Source organism: Protobothrops mucrosquamatus, unplaced genomic scaffold (assembly GCF_001527695.2).
Source record: "Protobothrops mucrosquamatus isolate PMUCROS unplaced genomic scaffold, P.Mucros_1.0 scaffold_247, whole genome shotgun sequence".
Classification (NCBI taxonomy): Eukaryota; Metazoa; Chordata; class Lepidosauria; order Squamata; family Viperidae; genus Protobothrops; species Protobothrops mucrosquamatus.
This window is the reverse complement of record NW_015386323.1, coordinates 173,792-190,969: the sequence shown is the minus strand read 5'-3', so window position 1 is coordinate 190,969 and position 17,178 is coordinate 173,792. Positions and strand designations below refer to the sequence as shown.

Below are 17,178 nucleotides of genomic sequence, written 5' to 3'. Positions count from 1 at the left end.
TGAAGTATTAATACCACTTTACAATGCCTTGGTAAGGCCACACTTGGAATACTGCATCCAGTTTTGGTCACCACGATGTAAAAAAGATGTTGAGACTCTGGAAAGAGTACAGAGAAGAGCAACAAAGATGATTAGGGCAGGGCTTTTCAACCTTTTCACCCATTGTACCACTTTTAGGATATGGCAACATCCGAGTACCACCAGTTGCTTAGCAAGGTGTCAAAAACTTGATGACCAAAAAAAAAAAGGAAAAAAGTGATAAAGTACAGGTAGTCCTCGACTTACAACAGTTCACTTAGTGACTGTTTAAAGTTACAATGGCACTGAAAAAAGTGCCCTCCAAGCCACAGCCAAGCAAGACAGCGCCCGGCGGCGCTCTTCCTTCTGTCCCAGGTTTTCATTGTTGTCAGCATTTCTGTTGAGGATTGGCAGTGGGGGTGGTGTAGGGTGGTGTTTGGTTTTTATTCCCCCCCATCTGCTGGGTAGTTGCAGCAGGTTTTGTTCACTTCACATGACCCTGGGAGACTGTGACTGTCATAAATATGAATCATTTGCCAAGCATCTGAATGTAAATCACAAGACCCTGGAGATCCTGCAATATTCTAGCTGATCGGCGCTTCTTCTGGGCTCAGCAGAAGTGCCAGGATCAGTGCTGCTCTCCAGCTGATTGGTGCTTCTTCAGGGCTCAGCAGAAGCACTAGGATCAGCACCGAGCTCCAGCTGGAGCCTGGCACTGATCCTGGCACTTCCGCTGAGCCCTGACAGCCCTGCAGCTCCAGCCATCTCTCGCTCAGGCTTGTGCGGTGCTGCCACCGGTTCAGCTCATTCCCCTCCCCCGCTACCACTTTTCTAGGATGGTCGCGTACCACCTGCCAGGTGCCAATGTACCACAGGTGGTACCCGTACCACTGGTTAAAAAGCCCTGGATTACGGGACTGGAGGCTAAAACATATAAGGAACGATTGCTGGAATTGGGTATGTCTAGTTTAACAAAGAGAAGGACGAGGGGGGGACATGATAGCAGTGTTCCAATATCTCAGGGGCTGCCACAAAGAAGAGGGAGTCAAGCTATTTTCCAAAGCGCCTGAAGGCAGGACAAGGAGCAATGGGTGGAAACTAACCAAAGAGAGAAGCAACCTAGAAGTAAGGAGAAACTTCCTGACAGTTAGAACAATTAACCAGTGGAACAACCTGCCTCCAGAAGCGGTGAATGCGCCAACATTGGAAGTTTTTAAGAAGAAACTGGACAGCCATTTGTCCGAAATGGTATAGGGTTTCCTGCCTGAGCAGGGGGTTAGACTAGATGACCTCCAAGGTCCCTTCCAACTTTATTATTATTATTATTATTATTATTATTATTATTATTATTATTATTATTATTATTATTATTATTATTATTGTTCTAACCAAACAAATTGTTGATCAGAATCTGATTGTTTTTCTTTGGACAAAATTCAGTGTTTGGAGCAATTCATGCTAGCTATAAGACAGATCATTTTATATATTTAATTTTTTATATATACTTTTTTGCCTATAAAGAGAAGGTTCTCTCCCAAATGACAATAAGGTATTTCAGGACTGAACTGGCAATTTCAGGATATTCAAGCTTTTAACATTAATTCAAATACACAAATGCACAAAAGGTCTCTAGATCCAATCCAATCCTTCTGTTGGAGGGGATTTTTTTTCTCCTAACAGTACACAAATCAGGCACTGTTGTATCACCAACATTTTGGTATTTTCATTCAGGGAAACTGTATTTGTTAATAAAAAATCACCGAGATTCAGAAAGCATGTAAAATTGTTTTCAGAAGCACTTTCTCTAAACTGAGATTTAATGGATCTGAAGTCTGAATCTAGTTAAATGTATACCTTACAGTAAAACATTATTGACAAATAAAAAGACCTGTCAGACAAGTACGCCATCTTCTGCATCCAACATTTTCTGACACAATCTCTGTGCCAAGTCAAGAGAATTTTTCAGTAAAGAAAGATGAATCTCTTCTTGTAGATGATAAAACCGAACCACCATTTTTACATGAAGCAGCCATCTCACCACAGATTACAGTAGGAGTATTTTATGCAGATTTCCCTTTTCTTCACTCAGCACCTAAATATCCTGAATTGCTCTTTCTGTTACAAAATTCACATTTTTAATTGCCTCCTTGAGTACAACCCTGAGTTCTTTTGGCATTTATTTCACAACAAGCGCGTGATGATGAAGAAAGCAGTGGTTAGGATTAATATGTAGAAGAGTTTTTATTGGCAGGCCACAAACTTAATATTATGCCAACAACCAATTTTGAAGGCAGAGTAATTTTTGATCTGTCATGCATTCCATTCATCTTTTGTGCATGATTCTACCAACTTTTCACCTGCTTTTGCTGTGTGATAATTGACTTGATAAGAAGCAATAAAAACATATTTCTTGGATGTTATGCAAAATGTATGCAATGCCTAATTTCTACTTCTTCTCTTAACGTTCTGAACATATGCTTTTGAAATACTTGGGATCGTTATCTTTCAGGCTGGGAGGATGCCCAGATGTCTTTCCAATTTTGCAGCATTCAGACAACAATTACTCAATCACACATAGGCCATTTGCAGGATTCATATTCACACACAGTTCATTGGGTTCATCTTTCTTGGCAGCCCACAAAACAATATTTCTCTCACTGTATTTCTGTTTCTGTTGCTGGGAGCCAGGAAGCATATACATTTAACAATTGTACTGTTTCTGTTGTTATTACTTCTTCCAAGTTATCATTTCTATAGTCCTATCAATTGTTTCCTCTATTTCCAATTGTTGCTGAGTTTCCTCCACTGTTTTACTGATATTTTTTAATCTTCCATTTTCACAATTTTTCTGAATCTCTTCCAGTTCTACATTCCTGAATATTTTTTTTCTGATAATTCTAACCTAACCTAACCTAATCCTTTGATCTGCTGATGGTTGTTGAATGATATTTTTTACACACTTTAAACATTTGCTTTAAGAAGCTCTGCTTTGTTGGTCTCAATTTATAATAGCAGGCCACAAGTGCTTGATCATCAATCACAGTACAGATAGCTCTTGACTTATGACTGTCATAGAGCCCAGAATTCCATTGTTCAAGTTCTAACTGTCACAAACTGAGGCATCTATATGACTGGATCCGATTTTAATTTTTTTTTTTTTGCAGCAGTTGTTGAACAAATGCCACTGTTGTTAATTTTTTTTTATTAAAAGTTTTATAAAGTTTACAATATAAATCCCCCCACCCCTCCAACCCCCCTCCCCCCCACTTCCCAGAGCTGTTCACAGGGTTACAAATAATAATCATAATCTAAATAACATTAACCAACTAATTATATAACCAAATCTATAACACACTTTAACTCATTTTTAAAATAAATTAAATTTAAGTAAGTTAAAATTAAAATTAAATACATTATTAAAAGAAGAAAAAACAAACAAACTAGTAAACAACACTACTAGTCAAAATTATAATAAGAACCATACAAACTATTATACAAGCACTTAATAAAATAATAACAATAAGAATATTTTAAAATTTTACCCAAAAGCCAAATGGAACTTTTCAGTCCCATATTTTTTTTAATATAATCTATCCATCTTCTCCATACCGAAATATATCTTTCATATGACTGATCCTTTAAATAAGCAGAAATCTTAGCATTTTCGCTAAATTTAACACTTTAATCGACCATTCTTCTACAGTGGGCAAACCATCTGTCTTCCAATATTGAGCTACCAATAATATTGCAGCTGTTATAAGATTCAACATCAGATTCATTTCTTTGGCATCCAAATTTCCCATAATACCTAACAAAAAAATGCCACTGTTGTTAATTGAACCTAGCGGTCATTAAATGAGTACTGTGGTCATTAATTGAATAAATGTATTTCTATGGGTATTTTTGCCGTAAATCATGGTCACTTGATTTGCATGGAATGCTACAATCAGCCATAAATATAAACTAGTTGCCAAGTGCCTGAAATGTAGTCACGTGATCATGGGGGAGTTGTGAGTGGATGGATATACTCGTTCTGGGATACACTCGCTCTCGCTCTTCTGTCGAGATCTGTGTGGCACGGATGACCCATCTGACAGAATACACTACCGCCAGTCTTGCTCTCATTCTCTTCAGAGTGGCACAAGCCCCACCCCCACAAGGGGGCATCCATGGAGGGGAATAAATTATTTATTATTAATAATTACTTATTATAGGTAATCCTCAACTTACGACTACAATTGAGCCCAATGTTTCTGTTGCTAAGGGAGACATTTGTTAAGTGAGTTTTGCCCCCATTTTACGATGTTTCTTGCCACAGCTGTTGAGTGAATCACTGCAGTCAATAAGATAGTATCCCGGTTGTTAGGTGAATCTGTCTTCCCCATCGACTTCACTTGTCAGATCCCAAAAGGGGATCACATGACCTTGGGGCACAGCAACTGTTATAAATATGATCCAGTTGCCAAGCATCTGAATTTTGATCACGTGACCATGGGGAATGCTGCAAAGGTCGTAACTGTGAAAAACGGTCACGTCACATTTTTCAGTGCCGTTGTAACTTTGAATGGTCACTAAATAAACTGTTGTAAGTTGAGAACTGCCTGTATTATTTTGTGTTTGAGCTTAATTTCTCCAAATGTGTGCATGGCATACAGTACCTCATCAGGCATGGCAACACCAGCCACAGTGGGATTCGTTTTGCTTGTTGTCGTCTCCTTTTTCCCTACCATCTATAATTAATCTGTCTTCCTTTTCTTTGCCTACCTCTGCAAAATGTAATTCCTATGGATGTTTACTCTAGACAGAGGAAGTCCTAGTTGAGGTTGTTGAGGCACACGTGCACTGCAGCTCAGCAAATACAGTCCTAAAATTCTTTACTAATTCCAACACAGCTCAAGGAGATTACTTCTAAGCAGGTATGCACTGGATGTCACTTTGATAATTAAGCAAATAAGGTCTGCAATGTAAAACATGAAGGAGGGAGTGATTCACCCCAAATGCTCTGCTTTCAACTCCAACAGCTGTTTTTAGAAAACACAGGCTCCCTAGAGAAGAATTTGAGGACAGAGAAGTGGGTGGGTGGGTGCATTTCAGAAAAGGCAGGTACTCCCTATGCAGTTGGCTTGCAAAACTGGGTAACAACAAACCAGACTGCAAAAGCAGTGTCAATACAGGAAGAGTTTGAATGCTAAGTGCTATTCAAAAAGTGTGTAGTCCGAATTTTCAAGCCTCGGAGTTTTGCCTTATTCGTCTCTGTCTGTCAGAACCATGACATTAAACCAAGTCTCTTAAAACTTTAATTTTTTTTCGGGGTGCTGGGCCCCAACAGCCTACCCATCCTTTGGGAGAGCTATGGAGTGCCCAACACCCAGCACCCAGGCCAGAAGCACAGAGGAGGAAGAGAGAAGACAAACTGGGCACCCAGCTGTTGGACACCCCCCTCCTGCCAAGCCCAAGGCGAGAGCCCAGCCAGAGCCATTACAGATGCTGGCGCCCTATGACAGTGATGAAGAAGGCGAGGAGGATCCAATGGTAAGTCAACCCATCCCACCTTTTGCCATCCCTGCCAAGATAATAGTACCCAAAACCAGGGGCCAAATGGACTTAAATGTGTTAATAGTCTCAGGTTGCACTGGGTGCCTAATTAATCTGGTGGGAGAATGGAGTGAGGAATTTAAGATTGGGGATAGGTCCCTTCCTCCCTGCCACCACCAGTGATAGAAAAGACTATAGCATAAATGAGGCTCAGGAGGAACACCCTGAAACATTAAAGGCTGTTGTAGAGAAACTGCCAGGAATCCAGCTAGTCCCAAATGAATACTGCGATTTAGCTGAGGTGTTTAGTGAGAAAGAAGGCGACATCCTCCCCCCTTAGCAGGCTACGGACTGTGCCATCGAAATCTTACCCAGGGCCAAGCTCCCGAAGCCAAAAATGTACCCCATGATGCCCAGAGAGATGAAGGAGTTAAGAGAGTACATTGATAAGAACCTGGTTTGGGGCTTCATCCAACCAGCAAAATCTTGTGTAGCAGCCCTTGTATTGTTCAAAGAAAAGAAAGATGGGTTGCTGAGATCATGCATGGATTTTAAAGGATTGAACGCTGTCAGCCTAGAGAACATGTACCCCCCTTCCCTTAATGAAGGAGATGTTAGCCCACCTGGCAAAGGGGAAAGTTTTTACAAAGTTGGATTTAAGGGAGGCTTAGTACCAAGTCTGTATTAAAGAAGGGAACAAATGGAAAACCAACTTCAATTGCCCCCTTGGAAGCTTTCAATTTAAAGTGATGCCTTTTGGACTACAAGGAGCTCCTGCTGTATTTATGCAGATGCATGATCATCTGTATAAGGGGGTTTTAGTTTATCTTGATGACATTCTCATTTACACTGAGACTATGGAAGAGCACATTAAATTGGTCGTTGGAAGTGCTGAGGAAGCTGCTGAAGGCTAAACTCTATGCCAGTGGTTCTCAACCTTTTTAATGCCGCAACCCCAACCGGTTGTAAGTCGAGGACTAAACCGGTCGTAAGTCGAGGACTAAACCGGTCGTAAGTCGAGGACTAAACCGGTCGTAAGTCGAGGACTACCCAACCGGTCGTAAGTCAAGGACTTTCCCTGCCCGGGAGCGCCGCGCATGCGTGGTTCCGCCCCCTGCGTTGACCGAGGCGTAGCTGGCAAGCGGCAGAGACGGAGCAGGCCAACCACCAGCTGGCCCAGCCCAAGGGAGGTAAGGCACCCGCCGGAAAAGGGGGGGAAAATGGCGGTCAAAAAAATGGCGGACAAAAAAAATGGTGGACAGCCTTGCTTGGCGACCCCCATGAAATGGTCGATCGACCCCAAATGGGGTCCCGACCCACAGGTTGAGAACCACTGCTCTATGCAAAGCTTTCTAAATGTGAGTTTCACCAGACACTCCTTGTCATGTTATCAACCAAATGTCATTATTTCATGCCCTCCAATACCCAATGCAATAGCAAGTTACATTAGTTGTGTGATATTGTCATGCATGTTGTCATTCCCATACCTTTCTTGCATGTGCTGTAGCTCCCATGGTAGGTGCCCTTGATTCTGAAAGGTTATGTAACCTTGAAGTAGTTGGTCTTGCCCTAATTGTATTGTTCCTTTTCAACTGGTGAGGGGGTTTGTTGGATTTTGATATCTTTCTTGGTTCTACAGTAATAGTATGTTGTATTGGCTGGGATTAGGCACTCGAAGGTTCAAACCCAGCCCACAAGAAACTTTAGTCACAAATCATGTGATCTGATGGCACATAATTAATCAGCAAAGAATATTCATTGTGACACTCTATGGAAAAGAAGGTTAAATTTTGAAGAAGCAGGATATAATGATGCTTTTGAAAGTTGGTGTTGAAGAAGATTCCTGAGAATACTGTGGACAGTCAAGAAAACGAATGGATCATTGAAGAAATCAATCCAGAGTTCCCACTCAAGGCACAAATGGCCAGACTCAAATCATTATATTTTGAACACATTATCCAAACAACTTTGGAGAAATCTCTAATGCTAGGAAAAGATAGAAGGAAAGAGAAGAAGAGAAGAGCACGAGGACCAATAGGTCCTTGATGGGCATTACAGTGATATTGGATACATCATTGGAAGACCTGAAGGTCAAGTTAGGGATAAATCTTCATGGGAAAAAGATCTATGTGATCACTAAGATTCAACACCAACTTGACAGTACATAAGAAATAAGTTCTTTTGGACCACTAGGCCCCAAGGTCAGCTGCCTAGGAAGTAGCCAGAGTGTGAACCAAACAAGATCCTTGCAGCAGTTGAAATTTCAATCAGTCATGTGCATACTTTATACCAGAAATTTCAATCAGTCATGTGCATACTTTAGACTTTATTTCTATATTACTGTTGGGATTGTATTTCATCCAACATCAACTGCCTGTCTCTCTATTTTTGCCACAACTGAAAGGCAGATGGTTTTCTTTCAGGAAGCTAAAAGTGACCTGTTTGGAGCTTGGTGACTTATTATCCCATATAAACACTACACATAGTGACTGAGTTCATACATCATGCTTAGCCATGGATGCCCCTAATTGAAGAAGGCCCCAAACATAGTTTATATAGCAGGATCCAATCTGAGTCTGTCACCGGGACCAGAAGTTTGTTCTTCCAAGCTTTCGGACTCATTCTGGAGTCTATCCTCAGGGAGTCTATCCTCAATCTCCAGGATGTGGAGATCCACACCCACTGGTCCTGGTGACCGACTCAGATTGGATCCTGCAACATTATCCTGGGACACGTAACATTTGCCTTCCTTCGTTCAATAGTTTATATATACTCCGGCGCAAAGCCAAAATAGAGCTTAGCGCATGTACCAACCCTGTAGTTACACGGGGTGGATGCGGACGTCGGCAGGGGAAACCTCCAGAGCGGTTCTCCTGCTAAGGCTAACCAGTGTTTCTCAACCTTGACAATTTTAAGGCATGTGGACTTCAACTCCCAGAATTCCACAGCCAGCATTGCTGGCTGTGGAATTCTGGGAGTTGAAGTCCACATGCCTTAAAATTGTCAAGGTTGAGAAACACTGTGCTAAGCGGAGCCCTTAACATCGCGGGCATCTCCCGAGCCGCATCTCGCTCTGCAGCCGCCACTGTTAAGAAAGTGGAGCGAGAGGGGCCAAAAAGTCACCTGCGAAGGGGGGTCGATTCCTTCTCAGTTTTCCAGGCACGCTACCGAAGTAGCCTGACGCTTTCCCCCGTCTACTCTGCTATGCAAGCTGGCCTTCGCAGACGGGGGCCCATTTAACTACCGGCAGCAGATCTAGCCCGGCTTGGCTTGCTGCCCCTTCGAAAATAAACGAGCCTCGGCCGCGCCGCACGCCAGAGGCTCGACTACCACGGCTGCGTTAGATGAACTTTGAAGCCGGGCCTTCCCGGGGCTCTTGGAAGGGCGAGCCCGCGTCTTAATAACGCGCCTCTCGCCCCGATCTCTGGCCTGTTGCAGGAGCCGAGCCCTCCAACTCCTCCCCCGAGCTAGCTACCCCGGAGACAAGATCCAGGCTAGGCCGCCGCCATCTCCGATCTTCCCCGAAGCAGCAACCACCTCGCCGCCTTTGCCAGCCTTGTCTGCGGCTGGGCGGAGCCCGTGTCGGCGGCGGAGGATGCCCGCTGGTGGGCGCTCTCCCCGCCCACGCCAGGGCGCCGAAATAGCTCCAACCTTCGCTTGGTGGGCGGAGCTGCGAAGCTGGCTTTTAAACGGAGGAAGCGCAGCCCTTCCGCTTCTCCGAAGGTCGGAGCTGGAAGTTTTGGGCGCCGTCTGAGCTTTTGGGTATTTGAGCATCCCGGTTCGTGCTGCGGTTTGTCGGGTGACTGTCTCATAGGTTGGATTGGGTCATGCCAGCTCCCGCTCTTGACCCTGGCTTGGACTTGGTATTCCTGGGGGTCAGGGTTCGCACGACACGCGGACCCACAGTGTAGCCGATCGCGCGTTAACGCCGCGGTTGTGTGAATGCAAACCAGCGTCGTGGATTTCGCTCGCCGAGAAAACCACGGTGGGTGAGGAGTTCGAGAGAAGCAGTCCTGGCAAATCTGTCAGATCGTTTCGAGGTGGGGAAGGAAAACAAAGAATTTAGGAAAGCTCTTTAAGACTTTTGCAAAGTTGCCTAAGTTATTTCATGCTGCAAAACCTAAATGGGAACATTATTAACTTATGAATTTACAACTCTCCCGTTTTCTCAAAGACAGCAGCTATAGTCCTTGGGGAAAATTAATGTGAATGTATTTCTTCTGCAAGCCAGGTGATGCTCCGTATTCCCTCTTAGAGGTGTTATCTGTAGATTTTTCTAAAGTATATTCTTCTTATCCTGGCTTCCCTTTGTGAAGCTGCGTAGCATTCAAAGAAAAGCTTAGGGTTTTACTGCTTTGTGGCTCAGTATGAGTTTGGATAAGGGGTTTTGTTTTCCGCAGTTGTTTATGCATCCTGCACATCCTATCCACAGGCAAACAGGGAAGCCCTTTTTTTCTAAGAGTTGTTGCAACAGATGTAGCTTGAAGTATGGGTTGGTGTCTAACGCTATTTGGAATTAAAACTGTGCTATTTTAACTAAAATGCCTAAAAGAAAAAAAATCTTCCCTTTAGCCCAGGATTATATCCAAAAAAATGGAATCTCTCTATCGCTCCTTACTGGTGCCCACTCGCATAATGCTGAAGGCCTCCAACATTGTGATGCAGTTGACCTTGTATGGTGCTGGTTGTATTGCTGCTCTTTTCTACTTTGTGTGGGTGTTCAGGCTGATACTTACTAAAGGCCCAAAACGGGTGTTCCAGAAGATTCAGAGGCTCCCACCAAAAATCCTCACTGATTCCTGTTATGGTGAACACAAGTATCTGACCCTCAAGGTGAGTCTGCTTAAGGTAAAGGTAGAGTTCCTCACTGAGATCATATTAATCAAAGTTCACTTTAGATGTGAAGATAAGATCTTGGAGCATAGTGCTACAAATATATTTGAAAGGCGGGGAGGGGCGTGCCTTAAACCTTGATTACCTGCCTGTTTAGCATAATAATTTCTGTTCTAAATAGCAGCTGATTTCAAGAACTCAGGAAGAGACTTTGTCATCACTCCTTACCCAGTTTCTACTGTAGTTCAAATCTCTGCAGGAAAAAATGTGCTTTCTCACATGATCCTTGGATAACAGTGTGTTATTTACCTCTGTTTCTGTCTTGGTACATTTGAGAAGTCAGGAATACGGCTCCACTACGTTGTAGCTGGCGAAGAAGGGGCTTGCCTGATGCTTTTTTTGCATGGATTTCCCCAGAGCTGGTAAGTCTTGCTTTGGCATGTGGTTGTAGAACATGAGATTGTGCAGACAGTTTTAAACTGAGGATTGGCATAAGTTAAGAGCCCAGTGTGCAGGAATCCAAAATTGCAATCAACTTGAATTTGGACGATAGTGAACCTCAAATTTAGATTGAGCACATGGTAAGGCGGACACACGTCTGTACTCGGGAAATGAATTTCTGCAATAAGTGTGTAATCATGTCCATAGCCAGAAAAAAAGTCAAAAGATACCATGCATATGGCATATTACCAATGTAGGAGAGATACGTGACCTAACTGGGAACAGGAAATTACCCAGAGAGAGATGATATTCAGCTAGTTGGAATTACATTCCTAAAATTCACTGACATTGTCAGACATTCAATTTTAATTACAACCGCAAAATACACCATTTATTTAGTGTTAGTTACATGTCAAATGAAATGCAAAATATATGCCCGGTGGAATATATAATTCCTAATCAAGTGAACTGGGTGGTGGTGGTGGTCAATATGAATGACAACTTAAATCTAAGAAAATATGCAAGGGCGCCTTTCGCTGTCCTTTTTTCTTACCTCTGTTTGGTTTGGGTGTATATTATGCAGGTTTTCGTGGCGCCATCAGCTGAAGGAGTTCAGTCAAGCCTTTAAGGTGGTGGCACTTGATATGAAAGGCTATGGCCTTTCTGATGCACCACTGGCTTGGGAGTGCTATCAAAGGGATGTTATTCTAGAAGACATACAAGGTGTTATCCAAGCCCTGGGCTCCAATGGAAAAGATGGTGAGTTCGGGAAGAGGTTGTTCTTTTTTTCCTAGCTGGAGAATCTGATCTGCTATAATAGTGGCTATTACCTGGAAACTTCCTGTTCATGGGTGTGGGGCCAGTGGGAGTGGGAAGGGCACACCTGCTGTTGCTTACCTGGCTACGTTTTCAAAAATATTTCAAGAATGCTTCAGGCAGCTAATGTTTGTTCAGGCTTTCTTTCCTCCTGGAAGTTTTTCTCTTTTGTTCTTTAGGGGATCCCAAGTGCATCCTGGTAGGTCATAATTGGGGAGCAGCAATTGCGTGTGAATTTGCTGCCAATTACCCTAACATGGTGGAGAAGCTGATTTTTATGAATGGCATTCCAGCACATGTTCTCTTTGGTAAGGCTAATGTTCTTCTGAGTCTTTGGGGTCTCCATAAGGGATTCCTTATAGAGGGTTCAGTGGCCACTGAAATTGTATAGTGAGCGGCTGTGGGATCTGGCTGGACTATTCCACCACAGGACTATTTGTAGAGAAAGGAGTCCTTTTCTGAATCGGGTATTCTGTCTCAGTAAGCTAGAGCTGAGCCACCTGAGAGCCCAGACCAGGGGTAGGCAACCTTGGCTCTTTTATGACTCGTGGACTTCAACTCCCAGAATTCCTGAGCCAGCATGGCTGGCTCAGGAATTCTGGGAGTTGAAGTCCACGAGTCATAAAAGAGCCAAGGTTGCCTACCCCTGGCCCAGACCAACCTCTTTGTCATTTCTAGAGAGGTCTCTGGTGCAAATTACTAAAATGCACAGGATGAGTGTGGCACATTTACATGTGAGAAAGTAGCTGTGGCTCAGAGATAATAGGCACCTACAGATACAGATATTGGTTCACGTTGGCAGCTGGGCGTGAGGGATTTGAGACGATGCTAAGGGGAAAACCTTGTTTAGAATGAGAATAAATGCCAAGGGGAAGTGAAGTAGGGGCCAAATAGCAATGCCAGTGCAGGCCAGGAAAAAAAAAGACTCTATGGATGATCCAAAGCAGGAAATGGGGAATGGTACCTTATGCATAGCTATTTCACCAAAGGAGAAGCCCCAAGGTTGTCTGAAGGGGCATCATAATGTGGACCCCGGGACCCTGAGGATATTTTGCTTGCTAAGTGAGCACTCATTAGGACTGCTGGAGGGAGGGCTGCTGGAGGGAGCATAAGGCAGCATGAATTAAACTCAAGTGGGTAGTGCTCTCCCTCCCCATGAATGTATGGGTTGCTAAAGTTCTGGCTTTCCTCTAAATCAAACATGTCAAACACAAGGCCCGGGGGCCGGATGCGGCCCGTGAAGTGGTTTCATGTGGCCCGCGAAGCCATCCTGGAAACAGTGAGGGAACAGCCCCCGCTGCCTTGGCCCTGGCCCAGGCCTGCCGGGAGCCAATGTACAATTTTGTGGTGGCCATCTTGGCACTTGCCCCGGTGGACCATGCCTTGGCACTTGCCCCGGTCCCACCCCCTTCTGCCAGAGACCCTCAGATCTGTCCCACTCCTGCCCAGGCCCCCATGGGCATCCTTGACGCGAATGATGTAAAACTGGCCACGCCCACCCAGTAGGCCATACCTACTCCATCCACGCCCACCCAGTAGGCTGCACCCACTCTAGCCACAACCACCCGCCCCCCCAAGGGCAACCGCAATGCTGATGCGGCCCTCAGTGAAATTGAGTTTGACACCCCTGCTCTAAATTGTTTGGAAACCCTTCACAGGACCTCAGGGTAGTCCCTCTGAGTCTGTAAATGAAGCTTTCCATCCCATTCGGGAATGCCAAATCTTTCTTGGTAAAGAACTTGGAGTAAGAAGAGGGAGGAGGGTTTGAGGTTTGCTGACATTCATCTCCAGCAATGGGTTTTTATAGAATAAGCCCTAAAATAGGATGGGCCTGCTTAAAATGATGAAAGTTCTTCTATACCAAAAAAAAGAGAGAGAACTTAAAAAAAGGATGAAAACTGTATTATAACTGTGGGTGTAATACAGCCCTTCCCTCTTGAAAGTGGCCTGTACTTCTTCAACATCCAATTGTGTTGCTGGGCGTGAAAAAGGGTTCTGGGTTTTGATGGAAGCTTCAATTGCCTAGCACACTGGCCCAGAATCCATTTAAAATATCAGCTGTTTCTCTTGCTTGGGCTGGCAGCTGATCCAGATGCTAGGAATAGCAGTCCAAATGGAATATTTGAACCCAACTATTTTGAAATTGTTTGTCTAAAGAGGGCTTCAAGACAGACATAATCTGAAAATTTGCTTAAATAACCCCAATGAGACTTCTTAGCGCTTCAAGGTGGCCTTTTTAAGATGTTTCATATACATTAAGCATTGCTTGTTTGTCTCAATTTATTTTCCTTTTCAATCTTGCAGAGTATCTCCTCAAAAATCTCACCCAAATTATTAAATCCATGTACGTATTCCTGTTCCAACTACCAAAGATACCGGAGTGGCTATGCTCCTTGGATGACTTCCATGTGAGTAAAGATTAAGAAACAGCCTGAAAGGTTGTAGCCTCTTGTTTTAGGAGAGTAAGCTTAAATTAATTATATAGTCATTCCTGGAAGGAACTGTAGATAATTTCTTTAAGCTTGAGTTTGTCATAGTGGATTGGTGGTAGCTTTCTTCTTTGGTTCCTCTGCCAGGTTTCCTGGTTTTATCTGAACCCTTTGGTGCTTTCTGCTTTTCTTCAAAAAAATTCAGATTTTTTCCCTCCATGGTGCTTCCTGTGAAGCTGTTCTATTTTTTTTTCAGTTTGTCTCCACAGAACAGACAAGAGTGGGATGAGGAGAGGATGTTTCAGTGGTAAATGAACTCCATGGAATGTGAGGCAAAGGTGAATTTGTTTCATGGAGGACTTGGGGATAAACAAAGGACAGCTCTAATTACCTGAAAGATGTTATGAAATGCTTAAGTTTTGATATGTTTAGAAAGAGGAGGAGGAGTCTGCTGTATATTTTCCTGCCTAGAGCTATGTTGCTCTGGTCCTCGGTAGTCTTTCCAAACCCAACAGAGTGTTGGGAAGAAGCTATCTAGAGGAGCTTGGGAGCCTGCCTGTCCATCGCTCAGCAGGATGACTCTAGTCTAGAAACTGAACAGGATGGGACCAGGTTGGATGGGGCCAGAGAAAGGGAGAAGCTGGCACAAGGAAAATTGAGTTCAAAAATTGGGATGATTCAGCTGTAGAGAAAAAAACATCCCCATCCTGTTGATTGCTCCATGCTAAGCCCCTTTGGTTGATCCTTGCTGGTCATGCAACCCACTGAAGAGGGTATGTAGCTTGGTGCTTCCCAGTGTACAAATACGTGCAGGTAGTACAGGAGGGGAAGGCAGAAATGCAAATAATTGCTTTTATAATAGTTTTACTTCACAGAAGCCTGTAGCTGCTGTGGGTAGAAGGCTTAGAAGAGTTCTAGAAGGAAGGCTCTGCATTCTTTCCTTGCTTTGTTGAGTGTCAAGAAATCTTTAGTTGCAGCCAACATATCCATACTTCTGGGTGAAGTCACAGAGGCAAAACAGTGAAGCAACTTTGTCAGGTATCCAGTCCCTTTAAACCAGAATCCAGGAAGATGAACACACCAGACAAATTCATATTACTTCAAGAGATCCAGTGGGGTGTAATCATGAAGGTGTTGGACATGGGCTGGTGGAAGTCCCAGGTTCAGATCTACAGTATTTTCAGTCATAGAAGCTCACTTTGGAGCAGTCACTGTCTCTCAGTTAAACTACCTCATGGGACAAATGGATGTGCAAATGCTTCATACATTCCCTGAAGAAAGGAAAAGGGGCTATACATGTTACACACAAATGTTTAAACTCTCATAAGCATTTTCCACAGTTTGCTCTGTCTCAAAAGACCCTGTGTTATACAAGAGAGGCATGTGTCTCACCTGTGTCTACATTTCCGTCTTATTTCTAGATAATAAAAGTGGCCACAACAAGTGAGAAGACAAGAATCCAGGACGCTAATTCACAGCAGAGGAATTGCAACCCCACTTTGTATTATTTCTCAAGGCCTAATGCCTTAACTCCACCCATTAACTACTACAGGAATATTCTCAGGTGGGAGAACACTCCACCTGGGCTCTGGTCTTGGGTTGTATCAGCATTTTTTTCCTTCCCTGGGGATTGCCTGAACTGAAACCCAAATGTCTTTTAATATGTCAGGCCAGAGAATGAGAAAATCCTGTGAGCTTTCTGAAAGGCAGTCTGACAGATCTTTGTTTCTAATAAAATTGGGAGATATTGGTGGGAGATTGATGCTAAAGTACACATTCTGGTGAGAGACAAGTTCCCTGAGGATGGGCTCCAGAACAAGTCCAAAAACTCGGAAGACCGACCCAGATTGGATCCTGCAACCGTATCTTGGGAGACGTATATTTGCCTTCATTCGTGATGCTAAAATATGAACATGTCTTTAACTAATCCTTCTAGTTTCTTCCTAGTAATTGGTGTGAATGAAACCTCGGGGGGGGGGGGAGAAATAGCAGGAAGGATTTTAGCATGTTAAAGTAGCAAGCTATTAGTTACCCAGTGCTCATTTTAACATTTATCAACATGTGTCTGCCTTTACAGCTGGATACCACCAAAGCGCAGAGATATTTTGGTGCCCACTCTGCTGCTTTGGGGACAGAAGGATGCATACTTGGAAGACGGGCTGGTGAATCAGGTACTGCCCTATCTCCAAGGCAGCTACCATGTACATTTCTTCCCAGACGGGAGCCACTGGATACCTGAGGAACAGCCTGAAAAGGTCAATCAAGTGATATGGGATTTCCTTCAAGGGAAGAAAAGTGAGAAAGAGTAACTGTTGTGTAAAGTAAAGGCATCCGTACTACTTGGCATGAAGAAATAGTAGCAACTTGGCCTGGCTCTGGATTTCCGATCCTTGTTTTTGTGTGCATTATATTGGAATCCAAGTCTCAGGTAGCATTAATGGGAATTTCCCCAGGCTCCACTTCCTTTTTGCACAGCCATAAGGATTAAAATCGAATAGAAAATCAAGTCTCAGCTATATTTGTTGATGTGCCTTGCTGCGGTCAAGTCCTGGGCTGTTCCTTACTGCATAAGATCGAAAGACAAAAAGTTGTTGGCTTGAATCATATTGAAATCAAAGTTCTCATGACGAAGTCAGCCTCTTGTTGAACTATGAACCTGGGATGTGCTATCAATGCCTCATGAAGAATTTGCTTCCTGACCCATGAAGGACTTGGAGGAATGACTGTGCTGGCAGATATCCTTCAATTACCTGGGAGATGATTTGCAAAAATATTGGATACTTCATTACTCTAAAGAGAGAAAGAACAAAGACTGCTTCTGTAGCAGGACATGTCAAATGTACTGTATATACCAGTGATGGCGAACCTTTTAGAGACCGAGTGCCCAAACTGCAACCCAAAACCCACTTATGTATCGTCGGTTGCCGGGTGGGCGTGGCCCATTGAGTGGGTGTGGCTGTGGTGGTAATGGCAGACTGGGTGGGACTAAAAAGTTCAATCAATCAATTCCAACTTTGCACGATCTTTTTTCCCCCCACAAGTTGAAATTGACTGATTGATTGAACCTTTTTTTGTTTTGCACATGGCGGTGGAGGCCTAAAGTGAA

At 43.7% G+C, this 17,178-nt stretch overlaps 1 protein-coding gene across 1 annotated transcript; it reads left to right on the top strand.

Annotated features, from left to right (window-relative positions):
* Nucleotides 1-10,132: 10,132 nt before the first annotated feature.
* On the top strand, nucleotides 10,133-16,878 carry EPHX3 (epoxide hydrolase 3). Its single transcript, XM_015830630.1, has 7 exons — nucleotides 10,133-10,386; nucleotides 10,726-10,808; nucleotides 11,411-11,586; nucleotides 11,823-11,951; nucleotides 13,948-14,051; nucleotides 15,494-15,636; nucleotides 16,150-16,878. The coding sequence occupies exons 1-7, from the start codon at nucleotides 10,147-10,149 to the stop codon at nucleotides 16,379-16,381; spliced, it is 1,107 nt and encodes a 368-aa protein (XP_015686116.1). The 5' UTR covers nucleotides 10,133-10,146; the 3' UTR covers nucleotides 16,382-16,878.
* Nucleotides 16,879-17,178: the final 300 nt, after the last annotated feature.

Bases quoted from the DNA above. Each gene is read 5' to 3' on its own strand.
- EPHX3 (XM_015830630.1), top strand. From the start codon at position 10,147: ATGGAATCTCTCTATCGCTCCTTACTGGTGCCCACTCGCATAATGCTG. The intron at 10,387-10,725 runs GTGAGTCTGCTT...ACATTTGAGAAG, and splicing joins ACAAGTATCTGACCCTCAAG to TCAGGAATACGGCTCCACTA. The intron at 14,052-15,493 runs GTGAGTAAAGAT...TCTTATTTCTAG, and splicing joins GCTCCTTGGATGACTTCCAT to ATAATAAAAGTGGCCACAAC.